At 43.4% G+C, this 25,089-nt stretch overlaps 1 protein-coding gene across 13 annotated transcripts in view; it reads left to right on the forward strand.

The window, feature by feature from the left end:
• The first annotated feature begins 731 nt into the window (after window positions 1-731).
• The window catches only part of chrdl2 (chordin-like 2), a 56,767-nt gene continuing 32,409 nt past the window's right edge, over window positions 732-25,089 (forward strand). Inside the window, exons 1-7 of one of the 13 annotated variants that reach the window (XM_085999998.1) lie at window positions 1,099-1,709; window positions 1,832-1,912; window positions 2,049-2,265; window positions 3,159-3,319; window positions 5,226-5,338; window positions 6,218-6,329; window positions 22,931-23,076. In XM_085999998.1, coding sequence (XP_085856124.1) covers window positions 3,214-3,319; window positions 5,226-5,338; window positions 6,218-6,329; window positions 22,931-23,076 — 477 coding nt within the window. In that variant the 5' untranslated portion in view covers window positions 1,099-1,709; window positions 1,832-1,912; window positions 2,049-2,265; window positions 3,159-3,213. The other 12 variants (XM_086000003.1, XM_086000026.1, XM_086000009.1 and 9 more) reach the window with 12 other exon arrangements.

Here is a 25,089-nt window from a genome sequence, read left to right on the forward strand (position 1 = left end):
TCTAAAACTCATTAGTGTATTGCTTTTGCAAACCTCCCATTATTCTTTATTTAAAAATAGAATCTCCATATATATAACCTGGAGATTTCAGGACACAAAAGAAATAAAACCGAGCCTATGGGCGCATATCTATCTGTAAGTGTGACTGGCGGTGCCCAATGTGTTTAGGGCATATCCCATGAGTCAAGGAAGATTATTTTTTCAGTGGACTTCACATATTATTTACTAACATGTAACATGTTGAAAACCTCTCGCGTCTTTTATTAAATGAAATTGCTTTGTTGAATGTTGCATCAGATACTGGCCTTTTGGCGCAACAAATGAAATGGCTCTCTCTCTCTCTCCGTTTCTGACATTTCATGCTGAGCCATGCCACAATTAGTCAATCGCAATCGTTTTACTTTGTGCACGACACAAATAAAATGGCTTTGCGCCAAGCCAGATAATTTTTCGCAGCTCTGAGTTTGGAAGCTGCGAAGTATTCACACAGTGGGTTACGTGCAGAGGGCTGAAAAGACACATAAAGGGGAGTGTTTATTCCCAGCCGGCCCCGGCACTGTCAGTTAACGGCTGCAAAAATCCAACCTGCATCTGTTTCCCTTTCTCATCTCAGTAAAAAAAAGTCATGAATAATTTGATTACAAATATATGAAACATATTTTTTATTGCAATTGTTATTGAAAGCTTAGAATTGTTTTTGTCATTTGATCATTACTTGCCTCTTTTGTATAAGACGTGTTTTCTAACTTGCATTCCGCTGAATACATTCTTTTGTTCTCCAGGGCCCTATTGCGCTAATTTACCGTTCTGATGATAAGTATTAAGTTGCAGCAAGTTTGCCAAATGAGAGGAAGTAAAGTTAGTGGCTTCACGTTACGCGATGCACCCTCACTCCTCGCTCCGCTGAGAGTCTCCAGCAATTGTCCAGGCGTCTTGTTTTAGGTGGGCTTCGTGTCGACTGGTCCTTTTCTGCTTGAGATCCCACCGTCAGATCACATGTGTGAAAGGGGTTTGCGTGTGTGTGTGTGTGTGTGGGGGGGGGGGAGGGGGGGGGTTAATAATCAGCTATCCGTTCCCCAATGAATGATCCGCCCCAAATGGCTGTCTTCTGACTGCTCTGTGCATTTGTGCACCAGCCCTGTGTCTCTGACAGACTGTGTACTGTCAGCCTGTCGATGGGGCAGCAGCCCAGTGAGAGTCGCTGCTGAGTTAATCTTATCTCCTCCAGCACTTTGGAGTTCGGCCACCTGAGGGATTTCACTGGATTTGGGAGAAAATGAAAGTGTGAGCTTCAAACACTGGGACAGTGTCTGGTCATCACACTGTCAAGCGAGGGTTGGTGATATGAGTTTATTGTCTGTATCTCCACGGTCTGTTGTCCAGAAAGTCACAGACACAGTCCGAATTGAACCTCTTAGCACAAGGTGTTTATTTTTTTCTCGTTTTGTTTTGTCCTAAAAACAAATTCGCTTATCTACCGAACTAGTTGGAATTGAACAGTCGAAGTGATCGCTTGATCCGAACTCAGCCTCCGCGCCCTTGGGCTCTTCCATACATTTCAGCAGGTCGGAAAAGCTGGTGGATTTCCATCATAAATCACCGAGAGAGCATTTCAGAAACGCGCTCCGGATCCTAACCGGGTTCCCTGACAGCAGGAGAACAAAATATTAAAAAAATCAACACAAACACGGCGGCGTTAACCGCTCCTGGTAAGTCATTCCTTACTTCCAATGAGATAAATGATTAACTCGGGAGAAGACCCTTCATTTTCTAGTTTTGCTTTATCTGAAGATTTATATTTAAGATCGCGTTGTTTTTCCTTGATTCTTAGTACTGTAAGCATACCAACACGAACGGAGCCAGAGTCATGTGTGAAATCGTTTGGTCTGATAATAGTTGGAGCTGCGAATAGGTAAATAGACAGAGAATGAAATCATTTAGTGGCCCTTCGTGCTCCAATACTCTGATTCGGTTATTCTGTGATATTAATGTAAAATGATGGATTGTATTGGAGAGCTGTTCATTATATGAATTTTGATTTTTTAAAGCACGGATGTGGTGTATTTTACCAGTAAGTCGCTCGCAGCAGGTCTTCATATTCAGAACCTTGCGCATAGTGTAGAAAGCGGTTTATTTCAGACCTTCGTCTGCCTTCGCCAAGAAAATACCAAGAGCGGTGCCAGCAAATATTGGATGTCATCTCCAGTAACTCAGGCTGAGTTACCGCACGTCAGGAGCCAGAGATTCTCGCTCCTTCACTGAAAGGTCGGTGAAACTGATTTCAAAAAACAAATGTTGTGCAATTCAGACTGGTAAAGCGGACAACTTCGTAGTTTACCGCCCCTACAATAGATCAGATACTACAGAGGTGGAAATGGCTATAGCTTATGAACGTAAACTACGAAACGTAAATTATGAAACGGATAAATACAGAATTATGGCGAATTAATGGTGTATACACATTTTGAAAAACGCAATCGTTGCTTTGATTCCACGCATATTACGGATTCGAAACATAACTCATATCAACCAAGACTTATATAAATTCCCACCTGAATGTTAGATAGACAATCACTGTCAGTTGAATAGAGACCGTGTATATGGGTTTAACATTATTCTACTTCCATCCTTTACAGGTGTAGCTGGGAGAATAGATCAACAGGTAATCTCAGAACAGGGAGTTTGGGGCACTGACATAGAAATGACATAAATTCCTGGTTTCAGGGTGTAACTGGACCAACACTGAAGTGTGGCACACACACACAGAACGGAGTCCACACCAGGAGGGGCGGTGATGTCTTTTCACTCCAGACTGCATGCAATATTCGGACCTGCCGACTGGTGTTTTAAATGTTCGGTAAATGAATAACCCCAGGGTGTTGGTACACCTTTAAACCTCAGATTCCAGGGCGACTTGCATCATAGCCTTAAATGCGCCATGCGAGCACTGAAGTGTCTGAGCAGTGAGTGTGCGGCAGGATGTGTGTGGAATGTCTTTAAAAGTACGCACTGGTTTTTTTTGGAAGTGATGCGTGTCTGTGGGGTTTGTTGAGCAGTCTGGGTGTTTCTTTTCTCCTTATCAAATTAAAAAAAAGGAAGGAGGGGGCTGCACCTCTAGCTTTTATTCGGTGACGTTTTCCCTTTCCTTCAAAACACAGGTCCCTTTTTTTTTCCAGAGGAGTTCTGTTGAACCATTCCCGGTCGCGTGGAAGAATGAGAGCGATCTGGAGACTGGCGAGCAGAGAGGAGCTCAGCCTCGTCCTTTACTGCGCTGTCATGTTCCTCAAAGTGGAAGCAGGCAAATCTGAGCAGGGCAAACGTAAGTTCTGAATACCGCGCACTGGGTTCTCGCACACTTTCGCTGTCAGATTGAGTCCAAGCGCTTTACTCCAACATCCACAAGCTGCGACAGAGTGTCCCCAAAGCAGGGTTCATGTCCGCAGAGAACTCAGCCCCCGGCCTGCAAATGTTTTATTTATTATTTGAAAGATTACTGCTGCCATTGTTTGATTCTGCCCTGAGACTTCACGACGGCTGGAGGAGCCTGGGGAGACGCTTCCAGTGGCGTGGCGGAATGGGCTATGGGAAGCCAGGGGGTCATCAGATTCCTCACCCTGCTTTGTCCCAGCCTCGGTGCTCCCGGCTCCACCCCAACCAACCCGCTGTCCACTCTGTTCTCTCTCTCTCCATCTCATCCGTCACCATACTGCAGCGCCACCGCTCCCACTCCTGAACAGACAGAAAGCGACCCTTTCGACCAGTCCCAACCTTAACCCAGAAACAAGACTATCCTTCCCAGTGGCCCGCCACACAATTATCGTTTCTACTCGTCACAACCAAACCTCGACACAAGGCTGTCGGCTCTACCCGCCTTAACCCAAGGTGCAAGATTTTGAAAATCCCGGTTTTGGTAATCTTCATTGACGCTAAGGTTAACGCAACGCTTCGTCCTGTTCCAACTCTCACCAAAAATTTCGGAGCACAATCTCAAAGAACGCATGGGGTTTCTAACTTCGAATAGAGAGGCAGTTTCTGTCGCGCCTAACCCTAAATAATTCTAGTTTTTTTGCTTAAATTGACCCTAAACCTAAGTAAGGCTGCGGTTTTCGGTAACTTTGGCCCTAAGCCTGAAGAATGAGGCAGTTTGAGCTGGCCCTGATCATAATGAATGATTCGCCTTCTGCTAACTCCCAGTCTAATCCGAATGTTGCAGTTTCTGCGGAACACCCATCCGAACCTTAAATAAGTCTTCAGTTTCTGCTAACTCCGACCCGAACCCGAAATAATAGCTACAGTTTCTGCCAACACAGCCTCTGGCTGGGGCCATTGCAGGATACAGATTTTGCCAACTCTAACCCGAAAGCAAACTCTGCCAAGGGTTCCCTTCGGCTAGGGCCATTGTAGAATGTTTGACATTTCACACCCAAAACGCTACTGAGTTTGAACCATTGGCTTGATTGAAGTATTTTTTTTAACAACAAATAGAAAACAGAACATGAAAATGAAATGGATGTGAAGTGCGCGGGAATTGACCTCTATAGTATACTCGTTTTAGTTCCATTCCTGCCCAAAGACAGATGTTTTGTCTGCACCGGTTTTGTGAATTTGCCGGCCTATAGGACTTGTTGCACACAGAATGTCGGTGTCCAGTGCATGTCTAAATGTGCTGATAAGCGGATGCTCCGACTAACATGTATACTCTACAAATAAACTGCAGCGATCATTTGCTGATGGCTTGAGCCGAGAAGACAACTTGGACCAAGCAGTAGATACACTAGAGCAAGTGAGTTGAGTTCATGCAAGCCTGTGTGTGCGAGTCTCTGGCTCTATTTGCGGATCTCGTTTTATTTGAAGGGTTATTCAGAACAGAAGATATGTAAACGTTATTTTAACAACGTGCAATGCCTCGGGAAACCAACCTGAAAATCTCAGTGTCTGTCTGGGCATTGCAGGATGTTGTGATTCCACGCTGCTGCCTATTGCGTCTTCGTATCTGACTGAATATGGGCTTCAACATTTTACACTTAAAGTGCATGACACTCGCTGTATGGTCAGATACTTTAGATCGAGTCTGGAAATATCTCAGGTTGGTTACTGCGCCTCTTAAAGGTACTCGTTATTCGGTTCAATGTTAATAGAATGGAACTATCATCAGGTCGCTTTACCACGGTCAGTGTTAACATGAAGCAAGGCTTTGACCTGTCTGTTATTTTTTTTCTGAACAGAGTCAGACACGTTTTGCGTGTTCCAAGATAAGAAGTACCGGATGGGAGAGATATGGCACCCTTACCTGGAGCCCTATGGATTCGTCTATTGTATAAACTGTCTTTGCTCTGAGGTACATTGTCATCATCTTTTTCTTCTATAGAACTTAAGGGCCAGGGAAGCTGGGTGTAAAACGTAGCAAATAAAAAAAGACTTTGATTGAGTTGAAACCAATAGACAATGTACCTATAGAGTGCTCAGACACGGCACTCTGTACAGTCAAACAGAAACAGATTGAAGCGCTGTCATATTAGAAAACCCAACTGTGTGAATTTTACAGGCTTGGCGATAGTTTAACCTTAGCCTCCTAACAGCGGCCAAGTGCTCTGTTACAATGGATTTCCCCCTTATTGTAGACCGGTTGTAACATTGTGTGGAGAGGCAACTTAAGCTAATCTTTGGTAAAAAATCACGTTTTAAATGTTGTTTTTGGAGCGCCGGTGTCTAACCCTGTCATCACTCCTTGATTATGATCACATTGGCGAAGTAAGAATTGATCAAACCCAGTGGCCAGACCACCAGAAAGTCTATCCCGGCCATGTGATGAGTTCTGTAGTCTGAGTAGAGTTACAATGTGACTTCATTCGCTGCCGCACATCAGGAGTGCACCGCACAGTCGGGCCAAGCTTCATTTTGACAAACTTTAAAAAGTTGATCACAACAGCAAAGCCAATGAGTCAGAGATGAAAACATTAAAACACAAGAGGCGCGTTGAAAACAAATGTTGTATTTAACTGGGATGAAATCTTGTAGAGGCAAGGATGTGAGGATACCGCTGCCGCAAAAAAAGCAGATTTCAAATGTGTCCTTAATGATAAATGTACCCTAAGCACACGTGTTACCTGCGACCTTTTTTGCCATGATTCCGACATGTGATGTTGATCCAATTCAAAGCCGTGTTAGCTTGCTTTTTGGTGAAATCTCTGAATTTGTGTCTTTACGACTAACAAAGGACTCACATTTCCAGAATGGGCACGTGGCCTGCAATCGAATGAAATGTCCGAATATCCACTGTTCCAGCCCCGTGGCTGTCCCGCAGCAGTGCTGTCCTCGCTGCCCGCCAGGTAATGAGCACAGAATCGCCCTTTCTTATTCTGCATGCGTCCACACAGGGTCTTTGTGATGTCGCGTGGAATGGATGAGGCGGCATGGAGATCGATCTCCTATCCGATTTAATGATATGGACCGGAGTTTGTAAGAGCCTATCACTCATTTGGACGAAATGTAACTCATTCATTCACTCGTTTCATTTGTTCCCTTTTAAAATCTGCTGCACCAATTGAAGATTAAAAAGAGGAAGTTAAACTGTCATCTTCACCTCCATGTGAAACAGTGTGTTGCGATGCAAAAGGTGGCAGGGTACATAGCGGACTATCCATGGCACACACACACTGATCTCCAGACTCCAACTGCAAGTTTTGGCTGGTGAAAAAGGGGTACCAAAGCGGAACTATTGTGTAAATAACTCTCCCACCACTTGGAATTTGCACCCATCCATTGAACAGCCTAGGAACTGTTAAAACTTTGGGTGGACTAATATTAATGATTAGCTGCCTTGTCCAAGCATCGAAGAATTCATTCATAGAATTCCATTTTTGCTGTACCTTGTCACCAATCAGACTAAAGGCCAGTCTACAGTATAACTCTAATCTGCCGACTGCAAATTGCAAATGGTCGATACTAGTCGTATATAGGTAGCTGTAGTATAACTGCAACCTAAAATACTCCATGTAAACACACACGCATTACATGAAGTACTTTGTCTCTCTCACTACACTTTTCCATTGTTGTAAAAGTGGTGAAAATTAGGGTTGCCCATGAAGTCTGTCAGGCTTTAGTGATGAGCTATAATCATCATCTGAGTTTCACTTCCACAACTTTAATTAAAGACCCAGGTTACAGAGTTTTGTACTTGTATGTATCCAGCCACTAAGGGTATAATCATGCACAGACTGGACTCTATTTTAGCAAATATATAAAACTAACTGTATAACACATTCAGTAGGGCTGTGGGAGGCACATAAGGGAATCAATACTCCCTCCTGACACACAATTGTAGAGATCAGCTATATTAAATCATTGCTATTGGAAGAATCATCACATTCATAAGCAAAGCACCTCTTTGCAAAGTCCACATTCATGACTTTCCCAGTTGCAGGCACCAGGGATAAAAAGATTGACTATTGAGCCCAGCTATCAAAGGGTGAAAAGCACTGCTGACTGAACAATCGTTATTCTTTTAGAACAAAGTGAGACCTGAATTATCTGTGTTAAACTAAAACCTTTTTACAATGTTTTAGTTAATATATCAGGAGACATACATCATATATACACCGTGCACAGGGCTCCAAGCACACAGTAACACATAATAATAATAATAATAATCAACTTTATTGTCATTGTTAGTGCACAAGTGCAGTACAACGAAATGTAGGCTTGCGGCTCCCGAGAGTGTACATTTAGATTAAGACATTTAAACATTCAACATTCATTTGGCTTGTAATACATTAACATAAACATAATAAAGTGCATTGGCAGATGTGCAGGCTTTAGAGTTTATTTGTGGAGTTCAGTAGGATGACAGCCCTGGGAAAGAAGCTGTTCCTAAATCTGGTTGTTCGGGTGCGAATGCATCTGTAGCATCTCCCAGATGGCAGGAGGGTGAACAGACTGTGGCTGGGGTGGGTATGGTCTTTGATGATAGTCTGTGACCTCCGTAAACAGCGTTTCTGGTATATGTGCTCTATGGTCGGTAGCCGGGTGCCGGTAATGCATTGGGCAGTTTTGACTACCCGCTGCAGGGCTTTCCGGTCACAGTAGCTACAGCTGCCATACCATACTGTGATACAATTCGTCAGGATGCTCTCTATTGTGCAGCGGTAAAAGTTAGAGAGGATCAGGGGTGACAGGTTACATCCCTTCAGCCTCCTTAGGAAATATAGGCGCTGCTGGGCCTTCTTCACCAGAGAGGAGGTATTGAGGGACCAGGAGAGGTCTTCTGTGATGTGGACTCCGAGGAACTTAAAGCTGTCCACCCTTTCCACCAATAGATACACATACAAATGCATGTATGGGTCTTTCAATGGGTACAACTGGTAGAAGTTGGCCTTTCACGCTGCAGCCAGGGTTCAACTCCAGCACAGAGTGATGGGATGAAAGTCTCTTCTGTCTGTTGTTTTCACAGATCCTACATCGAATGGGATTGGACAGTATCAATCCACCAGGGATGGGTCCACAGCACAAAATTGACTCAGAATTTAGAAATAATTAACATTGGGCCAGATTTTGCTGTGAAAATAATGGTGAGGCTAACAGTGCTCAACTTTATTTATATGCAGGTCAGACAGCAGCTTCCAGCGAGTGCATGAGAAGTTAGATGCAAGCTCCTCCGTAAGCTGCACAAAAATGGCATCTCGCTGCCTGGCTCTCCATTCAAATGTATTAAACAGCATGTAGTCCCTGTACTGATGTCATAGATACAAACTAAACTCGCCATTAAAAGTTAGGGCTTGTCTATTCCAGTCTAAGTACCCTTTTAATGGTGTGGTGAGTCTTAATTAAACAACCTCTCTGGTACTGAAAAGTAACTTTTACAAGTATGGAGACTCATTCCTTCAGCTTTTAATTATGTTTAAAAAACCTTTTATTTCTATTTCTTTTATCTCTCTTAATCCAATCTTTCTTTCCCTCTCTATTTTCCTTTCTGGACCTGATTTGACATTGAATTCACTATTCTAACTTACACTTCCTGATTCTGACACTGCGCTGCTCATTCAATCTGATTGGTTAAGGAGATATACAGTTGCTTGCCCTGTTCACACAGGTTCCAGATGTCCTGTAGAGGGTGCTGTGCTGTTTTAATGTTTGGCTGACAGCAGCTTGCCATCCAGAACCCCCTAGAAAGTCTATGGGTAAAGTGCAAGTCTAACAAACGTACTAAGCTGCTCACTGCAATAAGTGGCCCAGTAAGTTAGCAATCTCATGCAAAGCCATAGGCCAGCTCGTGGGAAAAGTATCATTGATTCTTTTGAGGATGCTCTCTCATGGTTTAGGGATGAGGCAAATTGGTGTGGCAGGATAGAGAGTTTTATTCTGCCTCTACCCATTTTACATAGGATTACACAGGATATACGGCACAAAACAGGCCATTCGACCCAACCAGTCCATGCTGGTGTTGATGCTCCACGCGAGCCTCCTCCCGTCGTTCCTCACCTAAATCTATCAGCATAACCCTCTATTCCCTTCTCCCTCATATGCTTGTCTAGCCTCCCCTTAAATGCATCTATACTATTCGCTTCAACCACTCCCTGTGGTAGTGAGTTCCACATTCTCACCACTCTTCTGAATTCCCTATTGAATTTCTTGGTGACTATCTTATATTGATGGCCTCTAGTTCTGCTCTTCCCCACAAGTGGAAACATTTTCTTTGTTTCCACTCTATCAGCATTTTTCATAATTTTAAAGACCTCTATTAGGTCACCCCTCAGCCTTTTTTCAAGAGAAAAGAGACCCAGCCTGTTCATCCTTTCCTGATATGTATACCCTTGCATTTCTGGTATCATCCTTGTAAAGCTTCACTGAACCCTCTCCAGTGTCTCTGTATCCTTTTTATAATATGGCGACCAGAACTCCACACAGTACACTAAGTGTGGTCTAACCAAGGTTCGATACAGGTTTAGCGTAACTTCCCTACTTTTCAATTCTATCCCTCCAGAAATAAACCCTAGTGCTTGTTTTTTTTTTTTATGGCCTTGCTAACCTGTGTCGCAACTTTTAGTGATTTGTACTCCGTGATCCCTTTGTTCCTCTACACCACCAGGTGACCTCCCTATTCTTCCTACCAAAATGTAATACCTCACATTTATCTGTGTTGAACTTCATTTTATACCTGACCTGGGAGTGCTTGATATGGATACTGAGGCCAGGATTTTCTGTGCCGCTACTGCTTGATTTCAGGTGGTAGTGGGACAGTTGTGAGCTCAAAATGTGATTGGAGGGAGGGGTCATTCTGCTCAGCTGACACTTTTGGGATTTTCTCACGGGAAGTGATAGTTGATGTTAAATACTCTTCCCCTATATTTGGGCAAGCATATTGAAATGACAGGAAAATGTCAACTGAATAATTTCTCATCATTAACGCCTTAGCAATGCTGGCCTTCAAGAATGCTGGCATGTTTTTTGGTGTTCAGCATTGCTAGGATAGCGCAGGGTGCTTTGAATATTAAAGGAATGTTAAGCCTTGACAAGTTACACTTAAATGTCACCAGCTCCGGGGAACCCCTGGCTGCGTTACACTGCCTCATAGAAGATAGGAGCAGGAGTAGGCCATTCGGCCCTTTGAGCCTGCTCCGCCATTCAATGAGATCATGGCTGATCATCCAAATTCAGTACCCTGTCCCTGCCTTCTCCCCATATCCCTTGATCCCTTTAGCCTTAAGAAATATATCCAACTCTTTCTTGAATATATTTAATGAACTGGCCTCCACCGCCCTCTGTGGCAGAGAATTCCACAGGTTCACCACTCTCTGGGTGAAGAAATTCCTCCTCATTTCAGTCCTAAATGGCTTACCCCTTATCCTTAGACTATGACCTCTGGTTCTGGACTCCCCGGCCATCAGAAATATCCTTCCTGCATCTAGTCTGTCCAGGCCTGACAGAATTTTATAGGTTTCGATGAGATCCCCTCTCAATCTTCTAAACTCCAGTGAGTATAAGCCCAATCGACACAATCTCTCCTCATACGTCATTCCTGCCATCCCAGGTATCAGCCTGGTGAATCTTCGCTGCACTCCTTCCATGGCAACAACGTCCTTCCTCAGGTAAGGTGACCAAAACTGCACACAATACTCAAGGTGCGGTCTCACCAAGGCCCTGTACAACTGTAGCAAGACATCCTTGTTCCTGTACTCGAACCCTCTCGCTACGAAGGCCAACATACCATTTGCCTTCTTAACCGCCTGCTGCACCTGCATGCTTACCTTCAGCGACTGGTGCACAAGAACACCCAGGTCTCTTTGCACTTCCCCTTCTCCCAATCTATTGCCATTCAAATAATAATCTGCCTTCCTGTTTTTGCCACCAAAGTGGATAATCTCACATTTATCCACATTATAGTGCATTTGCCATTTTTCTGCCCAATCACCCAACCTGTCCAAATCGTACTGGAGTTTCACAACATCCTCCTCACAGCTTACCCTCCCACCCAGCTTTGTGTCATCTGCAAATTTGGAGATATTACATCCAATTCCCTCGTCCCAGATCATTAATATATATTGTGAACATCTGGGGTCCTAGGATCGATCCTTGCGGTACCCCACTAGTCACTGCCTGCCACTCGGAAAACGACCCATTTATTCAGGTGCTGCAGCAATTTCCTTTCCCTCTCTACCTGAGGCAGATAACCTGGCAGCAATGTAAATGCTACTTGCATCTGCCACAAAACTTTAACTGAGCCGGACCCTGGAAGATCTGCTGGTGGGCAGTATTTGGGAGAATAAGTGGATACAAAGCTTGCTCTGTCACCAATCTGTTAAGATTCTTCTCGAATTGGAACATCTACGCTTGAGTGTCCAATGGCCTCTCTAAATGAGACTGCCAGTTTAATGCAAATGTTTTCTGAATTATGGGGCAATTTGATATGCAGAGATATTCCCAAATGTTTAAAAAAAGTGTACAGGATTGTGAACATAGTCAGCACAAGCATACTCAGTCCACTAAATCTGAGAGCACAAATCTGACAGCTATACAAGACCTTTCTGCAACTTTGGATAATCATGTTTTCTCGAATGGGTTGTATACGGTTTATGTAATACAAGAAGAATGTGAGTTATATCACAGATCATAGTTTATGAAAGAGCCATTGTAATATATTAGAACGAGGGCTTTTTATGCAATTTGATTAGAGAAACCATACCCGTGTGTGTTATGTCAGAGATTATAGCACATCAGATTGAGGCGATTAACACCTCCCAGAGGAAAGATATGTTACATCAATCCTAAACATGAAGACATGAATGAACGTGTGAGATAGAGGGACTGAATTGCCCCTTTTCTTAAATTTAGGATCTTGTGTTCAAGCACTGTTGAGAAAGAGTCAATATTAACTTTATATTTTCAAGAACTGTTAGTGTTGGGATAAATGGTTCATTCTCGACTGGCAATCAGTAACTAGTGGTGTTCCACAGGGGTCAGTGCTGGGTCCCCAACTCTTTACAATCTATATTAACGATTTGGAGGAGGGGACCGAGTGTAACATATCAAAGTTTGCAGATGATACTAAGATGGGAGGGAAAGTAGTGAGTGAGGAGGACATAAAAAACCTGCAAGGGGACATAGACAGGCTAAGTAAGTGGGCAGAGATTTGGCAGATGGAATACAATACTGGAAAGTGTGAGGTTATGCACTTCGGCAGGAAAAATTGTAGAGCAAGTTATTATCTTAATGGCAAGAAACTGGAAAGTACTGAAGTACAAAGGGATCTGGGGGTCCTGGTGCACGAAACTCAAAAGGTTAGTATGCAGGTGCAGCAAGTGATTAAGAAGGCCAATGGAATGTTGGCTTTCATTGCTAGGGGGATAGAATATAAAAATAGGGAGGTATTGCTTCAGTTGTACAAGGTATTGGTGAGACCGCACCTGGAATACTGCATACAGTTTTGGTGTCCATACTTAAGAAAAGACATACTTGCTCTCGAGTCAGTACAAAGAAGGTTCACTCGGTTAATCCCGGGGATGAGGGGATGGACATATGAGGAGAGGTTGAGTAGATTGGGACTCTACTCATTGGAGTTCAGAAGAATGAGAGGCGATCTTATTGAAACATATAAGATTGTGAAGGGGTTGGATCGGGTGGATGCGGGGAGTATGTTCCCGATGATGGGTGAAACTAGAACTAGGGGGCATAGTCTTAGAATAAGTGGCTGCTCTTTCAAAACTGAGGTGAGGAGGAACTACTTCACTCAGAGGGTGGTAGGTCCATGGAATATGCTGCCCCAAAAAGCTGTAGAAGCTACATCATTACATAAATTTAAAACAGAAATAGACAGTTTCCTAGAAGTAAAGGGAATAAAGGGTTACGGGGAACAGGCAGGAATTTGGACATGAGTCTAGGTTCGGATCGGTCATGGCCCTGTGGGTAACGGAGCGGGCCCAGGGGCCGTGTAGCCTGATCCTGCTCCTATTTCGCGTGTCTAATTCTGTTAGATTCAGGAGATGGTTCAGTGATAGTAGATTGGCGGTTAGGATCAGATCAGCCATGATCTTATTGAATGGCGGAGCAGGCTCGAGGGGCCGATTGGCCTACTCCTGCTCCTATTTCTTATGTTCTTATGTTCTTAGTGCCTCCAAAGCTTTCTGGCCCAGTTTTGAGGACAGGTGATGTGGTATGAAATGTTTTAAGGGCGATTGGAAGGGTTGTTGGGTTGGGACTTTTATATTTGTGCGGACACAAAAATGTAATCTCCAATTCTCCACGAACAATCTAATTTATTAACCTCGTCTTAAATGAAAAAAATTGAGTGAACCGAAAGATGTTTTCAGATTCCCCCATGAAGTCAAGCCTTATGGCTCCTTTGGAGACAACAAAAAAGTGGTGGTAAAATGAAGGTAGCATAATCGAGGGCTTTTGCTGCAGTGTTATAGACTTTTCAAAATAATTTCACATCCTGGCTAAGTTTGAAAACACACTTAGCATATCTAGACATGCTCCTACAAAAGATATTACTCTCATCCTTGATGTGGAAGGTTGCTGATTATTGAACTGATTTTGAAGATTTAAGTTGTATTTAAATCACAAGGTAGAATAGCAATGCTTCCAGATTGTAACCTCAGAAAACACCCACAACTGTAACATACCACAGCAACCATCCTTGTGGCTTTTGTGAGCGAGTTGCCACTTGGTGCCAATTAGTATCAATTTAAGGGGTGGTTTGGGGTGTAGGCCCTCACACAATGATTACCTTTAGGACCATTATAGATATCTGATAGACAAGGCTTTCATCATTTTAGTAGGGGTAGGATTGCAAAACTTAACAATACCTAGTATCTTTGCAGCATTCAATTAGCATATAAAATACTTCTAACTCATAATTAAGTACAACTATTCAATGTTCCCCCTAATTGTTTTGGGGTGCGCAGTCCCTTTAATGGGCTGCTCGGCCCATTCAAAGTTTTGCGTTTGTGTGAAATTCACATTTGAAAAGCCGGGCCCAGGCTGTGTGGGATCAGCAGACAGCTGTGCGGCCACACAGCTTAGCGGGAACATTGCAACTATTAATATATATAGAGAGAAAAGTGGAAACATATTCTGTAATATTGCTACATACAGTTAAATATTAAGTTCTTTTGGAAAATCCTTCATCTAAAGAGGGAAACTTACTTAAAAACAATCTGGTTTAGACTAGTGGTTATGGTACAATACTAAATCAAATTAGAGTTTTTTGTGGTTGTAACTAGCAGGGTAGATAAAAGGGGAACCAATGGATGTAGTGTATTTGGATTTTCAAAAGGCATTCGATAAGGTGCCACACGAAAGGTTGTTACACAAGATTAGGGCTCATAGGGTTGAAGTAATATAATAGCATGGATAGAGGATTGTTTAAAGGACAGAAAACAGAGAGTAGGAATAAACGGGTCATTTTCAAGTTGGCAGGCTGTTACTAGTGGGGTGCCGCAAGGATCAGTGCTGGGGCCTCAGCTATTTACAATCTATATTAATGACTTAGATGAAGAGACCGAGTGTAATGTGTCCAAGTTTGCTGATAATACAAAGCTAGGTTGGAAAATATGCTGTGAGGAGGACACAAAGTGCCTGCAAAGGGCTATAGACAGAGATGAGGGGGTTGACGTATGAGGAAAGGTTGAGTAGCTTGGGACTCTACTCATTGGAGTTCAGAAGAATGAGAGGCGATCTTATCGAAACATATAAGATTGTGAGGGGGCTTGATCGGGTGGATGCATTGAGGATGTTTCCACTGATGGGTGAGACTAGAACTAGGGGGCATAATCTAAGAATAAGGGGCTGCCCTTTCAAAACTGAGATGAGGAGAAACTTCTTCACTCAGAGGGTAGTAAATCTATGGAATTTGCTACCCGAGAGAGCTGCGGAAGCTGCAACATTAAATAAATTTAAAATGGAGATAGACAGTTTCCTAGCAGATAAGGGAATTAGGGGTTACGGGGAGAGGGCAGGGAAGTGGACGTGAGTCTAGATTCGGATCAGCCATGATCCTATTGAATGGCGGAGCAGGCCCGAGGGGCCGTATGGCCTGCTCCTGCTCCTACTTCTTATGTTCTTATGTTAAGTGAGTCAGCAAGAAAGTGGCAGATGGAGTATAATGTGGGGAAATATAAGGTTAATCGCTTTGGTAGGAAGAATAGAAAAACAGAATATTTTTTAAATGGTGAGAAACTATTAAATGTTGGTGTTCAGAGGGATTTGGGTGTCCTTGTACAGGAAACACAGAGAGTTAGCAGGCAGGTACAGCAAGCAATTAGGAAGGCAAATGGCATGTTGGCCTTTATTGCACAGAGGTTGGAGTACAATAGTAAGGAAGTCTTGCTGCAGTTGTACAGGACTTTGGTGAGACCACACCTGGAGTACTGTGCACAGATTTGGTCTCCTTATTTAAGGAAGGACATACTTGCCTTAGAGGGGGTGCAACGAAGGTTCACTAGATTGATTCCTGGGATGAGAGAGTTCTCCTATAAGGAGAGATTGAGTAGATTGGGCCGATACTCTCTGGAGTTTAGACGAATGAGAGGTGATCTCATTGAATCATATAAGATTCTGAGAGGGCTTGACTGGGTAGATGCAGAGAGGCTTTTTCCCCTGGCTGGAGACTCTAGAACTAGGGGGCATAGTCTCAGGATAAGGGATCGCCCAGTTAGGATTGAGAGAGGAGAAATGTCTTCACTCAGAGGGTTGTGAATCTTTGGAATTCTCTGCCCTGGAGGGCTGTGGATGCTCAGTCATTGAGTATATTCAAGGCTGAGATCGATAGATTTTTGGACTCTAAGGGAATCAAGGGATTTGGGAATCACCAGGAAAGTGGAGTTGAGGTCGAAGATCAGTCATGAATATCAGAATCGGCTCGAGGGGCCGTATGGCCTACTCCTGCTCCTATTTCTTATGTTTCTTAAATCTTGGCATCTTATGAAATTGAAATCAAATCAAATAAGTAAAAGCTCAACTGGTTCAGGGAAGAGATCATGCTGGGCTAGCCTACATGTGACTGCAGTCCCACACTACAGGGGTGAAACTGGACATGTGCAGGGATGCAGTACATGCGAAATCGCCTTTGCCGACTGTTACATGATACGCCTGATATTCAGTTCCATTGAAGTCAATAAAACTGAACATGGAGCGAGGCATGTAACAGGCGACCGATGCAATACCGCCTGTTTTGCGTCCCTGCCCATGTCCAGTTTTACCTCCACAATGTTTGACTCTTAATCCGCTTAGGACAACTAGGGATGGGCAAGAAACGTTGCCTTTCCAGTGTTGCTGACATGCCAAGAAAAAAAAAGACTGACCAAATTTCAAGATCGACAAAAGAGTAATTTAAGTTAAATAAAACATATAGGATAACATTATGAATTCATGTTTCTAACGCACAGCTTTGACCACTGGGAGTATATATTGGGAATTTAGGCCATGTTTTCCCCCCATAATTTATAGACAATTCCCATCACAATTATGAAAGCAGTCATGGTTTAGCCAGGCATATGCACTGTATGCAAATCTGTACACGACCATCCCATGTTCACAGAATCACAGAATCACAGAAACCCCACAGTGCAGATAGAGGCCATTTCGGGCCATCGAGCCTGCACCGACACATATCCCACCCGATCCCCGTAACCCCTACATCAACACATATCCCACCCTATCCCCGTAACCCCACGTATTTAATCCCCCTAACACTAAGGGTCAATTTATCATAGCCAATCATCCTAACCTGCACATCTTTGGACTGTGGGAGGAAACCGGAGCACCCGGAGAAAACCTCATGCAAACACGGGGAGAATGTGCAAACTCCACACAGACAGTCACCCGAGGCCGGATTCGAACCCGGGTCCCTGGCGCTGTGAGGCAACAGTGCTAACCACTATGCCACTGTGCTGCCCTGTTGTGGCAAATTGGCTGTCTCAAGGGATTTGGTTGGGTAATCACTGCCATCCCACGCCCTCATGGTTATCTCACTGTCAGTCCCACCTGGAGTGGACTCTGCAATGGGTTATAAAGGGCAATTCCTGGTGGTGCAATACATTGGGAATTCCCACCCTAATTCAGAGAGCACTGAGTGAGGCAGCATCATCAGGTAGGAGCTGCAACTTGGGTGGAAGTCAAGGAGGGAAAATGCAATTGCAAACTATGGAGTTGGAGGGAGACAGTGCCTCTGAATTTGGGTGTGAAGAGTGCCATTGTGAATTGGAGGTGGTTGCAGGGGAATGGTGTCTCTCTTAACTGGGATAAGAGTACCTCTGTGAAGAAGGTTTAGAAGGGAAGAGTACCTCTCTGAAGGGGAAGACTGCCTCTGTGAAGAGGATAGGGGAGAAAAAGGTCCATGTGAGAACTGCAAATGGGTAACCCACACTGCAGTGCAGGCCTGCTGCAGTGCAAGCATCCAGTAGCCACTATGGCTGTAGAATGGAGTTTGCAGAGCAGGCTTTTCCTGCAACTTAACCTGTTGAAAACTCAAATGCCCCTTTAATATAATAACAGAGCTGGGACCAATGTCCTCGCGGGGAGGTTATCTAGTGCCGTGGGGGAGGGTTTAAACTAATTTGAAGCCATTGTCTTCGATCCCTGCCACAAGCTCCGTTACTTAGCCACTGCCTCCATCCATCTCTCTAGCATCTGTCTGAGGCTGAGCCAGACTGCTTGCAATCTTGGGTGTCATATTTGACCCTGAAATGAGCTTCTGACCACATATCTGCGCCATCACTTAGACCACCTATTTCCACCTCCATAACATCACCCGACTCTGACCCTGCCTCTGCTCATCTGCTGCTGAAACCCTCATCCATGCCTTTGTTATCTCTAGATTTAACTATTCCAATGCACTCCTGGCTGGCTTCCCACATTCTACCCTACGTAAAGTTGAGGTCATCCAAAACTCTGCTGCCCGTGTCCTAACTCGCACCAAGTCCCATTTACCCATCACCCTGTGCTCGCTGACCTACATTGGCTCTGGTTAAGCAATGTCTCAATTTTAAAATTCCCATCCTTGTTTTCAAATCCCTCCATGGCCTCACCCCTCCCTATCGCTGTAATCTCCTCCAGCCCCATAACCCTCCAAGATATCTGTGCTCCTCTAATTCTGACATCCCTGATTTTAATCGCTCAACCATTGGTGGCCGTGCCTTCAGCTGCCAAGGCGCTAAGCTCTGGAATTCCCTCCCTAAACCTCTCCACCTCTCTTTCCCCCTGTAAGACGCTCCTTAAAACCTAACTTTGTCGAAGCTTTTGGTCATCTGCCCTATTATATCCTTATATGGCTTGGTGTCAAATTTTGTTTTATAATGCTCCTGTGAAGCGCCTTGAGATGTTCTACTATGTTAAAGGTGCTATATAAATACAAATTGTTGTTGGCAGGGAGATGGGCAACATTTGAGAGGAGAAACAAGGTGAACAGAAGACTGGGAGAGACAAATAGCACTTGAGTAAAGAATCGTTCAGAAATAGGAGGGATCAGACGGGGGAAATGTGAGGCTGTCTAAGATGGGTTTGGGGTGCATGTGTGTAAATGCATGTAGCGTGGTAAAACAGGTTGGTGAGCTGCAGGCACATGTTGCCACATGGGACTATGATATAATGGCAATAACAGAGACCTGGCTCAAAGAAGGGGAGGATTGGGAACGTAATATTCTTGGATACAAAGTACTCAGGAAAGAGAGGGAAGGAAAAAAAGGAGGGGGGTGGCAGATCAAATAAACTATTATAGCACTGGAAAGGTATGATGCAGCTGAGGGTCCAAAGACAGAATCTATTTGGTTAGAATTAAGGAACAATAGAGGAGCTATTATGCTACTGGGTGTAGACTAAATAGTGGGAAAGAGATAGAGGAGCCAATTTGCCGGAAAATTGCAGAAAGATGCAAGAACTATAGCGTGATAATGGGGACTTCAATTATCCTAATATAGACAGGGATAGTAACAGTATAGGGCAAAAAGGGGCAGGAATTCTTGAAATGCGTACAAGAGAACTTTCTTCATTAGTGTGTTCCCAGCCCAATGAGGAAGGAAGCAGTATTGGATCTAACTCTGGGGAATGAAGTGGAGCAAGTGGAGCATGTTTCAATGGCGGAGCATTTGGGGAACAGTGACATAATATCATCAGGTTTAGAATACTTATGGAAAAGGACAAGGAACAATCAAGCATAAAAATACTTACCTGGAGGAGGGATAATTTCAGAGTTAAAAAGCGATCTGGCCCAGGTAGATTAGAATCATACATTGATTTGCAAAACAGTAATTGAACAAGGGGATGCCTTCAAAGAGGAGATAGTTCAGGTAGAGTGGACACAATCCCAGGAGGGGGAAAGGAATGACATCCAAAGTTAGAGCTCCCTGGATGACTAAAGATATAGAGATTAAAATGAAACAAAAAAAGGTGGCTTATAATGTTATATAAGGTTGATAATACAGTAGAGAACCAAGCTGAATACAGAAAGTACAGACGAGATCTAAGAAAGGGAATAAGAGGGGCAAAGAGAGAGTATGAGAATAGATTAGCAGTTAGCATAAAAGGGAACCCAACATTCTTTTATAAACATATAAATAGTAAAGGGGTAAGTCAAAGGAAGGGTGGGGTCAATTAGGGACCAAAAAGGAGACCTTCTTGAGGAAGCAGAGGGCATGGCTAAGGTACGACATGAGAACTTTACATCTGTCTTCACTAGAGAATAGGATGCTGCCAATGTAGCAGTAAAGGAGGAGGTAGTAGCGATATTGAATAGGATAAAAATAGATAAAGAGGAGGTACTTAAAAGGTTGGCAGCACTCAAAGTAGAAAAGTCACCCGGTCCAGCGACCTAGGTTATTGAGGGAGTAAAGGTGGAAATTGTGGCGGCTTTAGCCCCAATCTTCCAATCCTTCTTCGATATGGGGGTGGCTCCAGGGGACTGCAGGATTGCAAAAGTTACACCCCTGTCCAAAACAGGGGAGAGGGATAAACCCAGCAATTACAGGCCAGTCAGCCTAGCGTCATTGGTGGGGAAACTTTTAGAGACAATAATCCGGGAAGAAAATAATTGGCATTTGGAAAATGATGGGCTCATAACTGAAAGTTAGCACCGAGTTGTTAAAGGCAAATTGTGTGTTGACTAACTTGATTGAGTTCTTTGATGAAGTAATGGAGAGGGTTGATGTGTACATAGACTTTCAAAAGGCATTTGACAAAGTACCACATAATTGACTTGTATGCAAAATTAAAGCCCATGGAATTAAAGGGACAGTGGCAGTGTGGATATAAAATTGGCTAAGGGGCAGAAAACAGAGAGTAGTGGTGAACAGTTGTTTTTCCGCTCACCACCACCTTCTCAAGGGCAATTAGCAATGGGCAATAAATGCTGGCCATGTCAGCGATGCCCAAAAAAAAAATATTAACAACCTGGACTTGGAAATACAGGGCATAATTTCAAAGTCTGCATATGACACAAAACTCGGAAATGTAGTAAACAATGAGGAGGATAGTAACAGACTTCAGGAGGATGTAGACAGACTGGTGAAATGGGCAGACACATGGCAGATGAAATTTAACACAGAGAAGTGTGAAGTGATATATTTTGGTAGGAGAGGCAATATGAACTAAAATGATAGAAAAGGGAATACAGGAACAGAGGGACATGGGTGCTTCTGTACACAAATCTTTGAAGGTAACAGGACAAGCTGAGAAGGCTGTTAAAAAGACATATAGGATCCTTGGTTTTATTAATAGAGGAATAGAGTACAAAAGCAAGGAAGTTATGCTAAACCTTTTTGAAACACTAGTTAGGCCTCAGCTGAAGTATTGTGTTCAATTCTGGGCACACACTATAGGAAGGATGTCAAGGCCTTGGAGAGGGTACAGAAGAGATTTACTAGAATGATACCAGGGATGAGGGACTTCAGTTATGTGGAGAGACTGGAGAAGCTGGGGTTGTTCTCCTTGGAGCAGAGAAGGTTAAGAGGAGATTTGATAGAGGTGTTCAAAATCATGAACAGTTTTGATAGAGTAAATAAGGAGAAACTGTTTCCAGTGGCAGAAGGGTCGGTAACCAGAGGACACAGATTTAAGATGATTGGCAAAAGAACCAGAGGCGACATGAGGAAACATTTTTTTACACAGCGAGTTGTTATGATCTGGAATGCACAGCCTGAAAGAGCGGTGGAAGCAGATTCAATGGTAACATTCAAAAGGGAATTGATTAAATACTTGCAGGGAAACAGAAATGACAGGGCTATGGGGAACGAGCAGAGGAGTGGGAGCTAGGGGAGTGGGAGCTCTGCCAGAGAGCTGGGACCATAGGTCGAATGGACTCCTTCTGTGCTGTATCATTCTATGATTCTATGACTCTGGGCGAATGAAAAAAAAATAATCTAAGGATTGGATTCAGACTAACGCATGCCATTTACTCAACCCATGTTTAAATTCTGCTACAAAGCTAGTAAACCTGTCACAAAGCGAATTAAGTAGAATAAATGTTGATTTTATAGCGCGCTCATTTTTTTTGTGGGGGGTGGGGGGGAGAGTGGCTGTGTTTAAATGTAGTATTCCTGATCTCCCTGTATGGTTGCCGTTGAGGGCAGTATCTTGGCATCGGTGTATGGAAGTCTGGCACCAGTTTCTAGCTGACTGCACGTCACACATCAATCGTGTTGGAGTCTCGTAACTCGCCTGATTAGAAACACATTGACGCTCGGTCCCTGCAGGGATCGGCATTTTAAAATTAATATATTTAATAAGAAAACACCTCTGCCGCTGCTTTGACAACGGCGCAAACGCACCGTGGCGGAAGACAACACACAGGCGCGTACATTCGGTGTGATCCAGCGTGCACCAGATCTCCGCAGCGGTGAATCGAAACCAATCTGCAAAAATGCTGCGAATTCTGCTTATTCCAGCGGCTTGCCCGCACACTCAGGACACCCTGGAGGCTCTCACACGATTTCTGTGTAACGCTTTTGTTTTTTTATATAAATAGCAACAAATATGTTCAACATAGATCTCGAGGTTTTATCCCAGTTTAAAAGATAACAATCGGCCAGCAAAACAAAAACGGAATAATAAAATATCGATAATTTGGGGAGTGATATGCCAAGTAAATATACATTGTATGTGGGGATCTTTAAGTATAACATAGCTTGCAGTCTGGTCATTGCTGCAAGATACACGTACATTAAATAGGTATAACATTACAACAGTGACTACACTTCAAAAGTACTTCACTGGCTGTACAGCAACATCCTGAGGTTGTGAAAGGTGCTATATAAATGCAAGTCTTTCTTGAACATACACACACAGCAGTGATGCAATGTGCAGGTGTATTTGTTGTAAAGGCTTCTAAGCATATCTGAACACATTGGCTCGCATGATCTGAGTATTGACTCGATTTTATGTACACATGTGCTATTTTTAACGCCATTTCCCCTCCCCCCCCTCCCCTCTCCTTCTCCAAACGCAGAAGAGCATCATATTCCGGCAGCTGCTAATATCATCGGGAAATCATGTGAATATAACGGCACCAGCTATCAGCATGGAGAGATGTTCGTGGCAGAGGGACTATTTTTGTCCCGGCACTCCAACCAGTGTGCACAGTGCAGTTGCTCGGTGAGTCAATGTCCTGCCCAGAATCAGCACACATCGATCCAAGACAAACCTTTGTCCTGGCCAGAGAACTCCCTGCCGCATTGTTTTGTACTGACATTGTAATGTAATCTCCAGCAGCCTTTAAACTTGTTTTATATATAGGCTGCTCCTTTAAATACTACCTGGCGCGGTTCACCATCGGTAATTACAATGGAAATCAAGAATCTGAGCCTCGAACAATTGTGTCTCTGTTTGGAGCTTTATATAGTTTGAATTAACGGGATGTGGGTCTAGATAACGATTTTAGAAAATCGTATTAAAAGCCCGGTCGAAACTGCTGAATGGGCAGCTTACACTGAAAGCCCGAGCAGTTCCTTGCAGCGTTTACATGTCGAATGCTCGAGTCCCAGTGCTACTCCCCGCGATCCGCTGCCAAAACACACGTCGGCTTGTGGACATTTATTTGCGAGCTTGTTTTCCACTCGCTGCAGCGTCGGGAATGCCAAACTGATGGCGCCAAATTAATAGAAACATTTCATGTTCGCCAAGCTATTAGGGAGGACCTAGCACAGCGCTTTCTTATATTTATTTTTACACGAGAAAAAAAATGAGGGTATAAATTAACTCCGTTTACATCCAGACAAGCAATTGCAAACTAAACAAAACCTGGTGGGAGTTGATTTTAAAAAAATAAGTCGAACGTCACCTTTTTGATTCACGTCATGTTTAACATTTTTACTAAATTTTACTTAAAGTGTGGTATTTCGTTGGAATGTAACACCTATCGGATACAATAGACAGCAAAAATAATCAAAAAGATTTAGGCAGAGGAATTTTTTTTTTAAAAAGCTAATTCTCAAAAAACAAGAGAGAAGATTGGAACATATTTATGTTCATATTGGCTCCAAGTCATGTTTTCATACACCACTGAGAATATCCTCTGCAGCAGTCTGCACCTCTCCTTAGCCCGAGGTCAAATCAGCTCTACTTAAAAACACAAAATGGAAGTCCAGTTTCTGCACAAAAGTGCTATTCTTTCAATATTTTGAAGGATTAACTACAATAATATGTTTTCATGGCACGGAAAACTTGATGACAATTCAGGCAATTGAAAGGCACACCCTGTGGTCTCATTGTTTGTGGCCAGTGTGGACAATACTGTTCAATGAATTGACAATCAAGAGATACACAGGGTTGTGCTTCTGACTCACATTTACCCACATTCACGAAGAGAAAGTACTACAGACTTTCTTAATGCATCCAAATGCAATTTAACATTTTCTCTTAAACGGGTATTTGAAACAATGTCTATGCGATGTGATGGGGCCTGAAAAGGTAGATTTAAAAAAAGCATTCTCCAGCCATACAGACATCCTCTTGTCCCCCAATCTTCTCCCTTCATCTTCTCTTGAAGCCACTGACTCTTGCTGGGATACAGGTCCACGGGTGCTAGCAATTTTCAGGTACCTCATCCAAATGGCAATCGTTGATATGCGAGCAGACTATTTCACTGTGGAGAGCCTCATGCCAACCCTTATCCTGTCTTCACCTGGGTAATTTTTACACTTTTCGAAGCCAGTGTGCTAATTGACTATATTTTTGTTTCTTTTAAGTGTAGGGAATAAAATTACAAATTACTTCAGTTTTTTGGTGAGTGAGTTCATTCTGTAAGATTTTTTTCGGCCTGCCAGCAGTAACCTGGCTAATCACGATCCGCCTGCAATAATGTTTTGTGCCTCTCAAGTGGCTTAACGGCTACTTAACTAATAAAGTAAGGACCAAAGGCATTAGACCAGCTCCAGAAAGTGGAAAATTGCGGAAAAACCGACTGAGCAGCAAACTTGGACAGCTCAATTTACTGACAAGCCATTTTTACATTTTGAAAGAATGATTTATAGATTCATGGCAATAGAACCAAAGTATTTCCTGTTATGCACATAATCAACTTCCGAACTTTGAATTTAGAAATGAAAAGTGTCCGATAATTCAAGTTCGAAAGTGTTGTGCATGGTCTAGTGGCATAGATTGCATTGA

Source organism: Somniosus microcephalus, chromosome 1 (assembly GCF_052327205.1).
Source record: "Somniosus microcephalus isolate GS21.2 chromosome 1, FLI_Smic_1.0, whole genome shotgun sequence".
Lineage (NCBI taxonomy): Eukaryota > Metazoa > Chordata > Chondrichthyes > Squaliformes > Somniosidae > Somniosus > Somniosus microcephalus.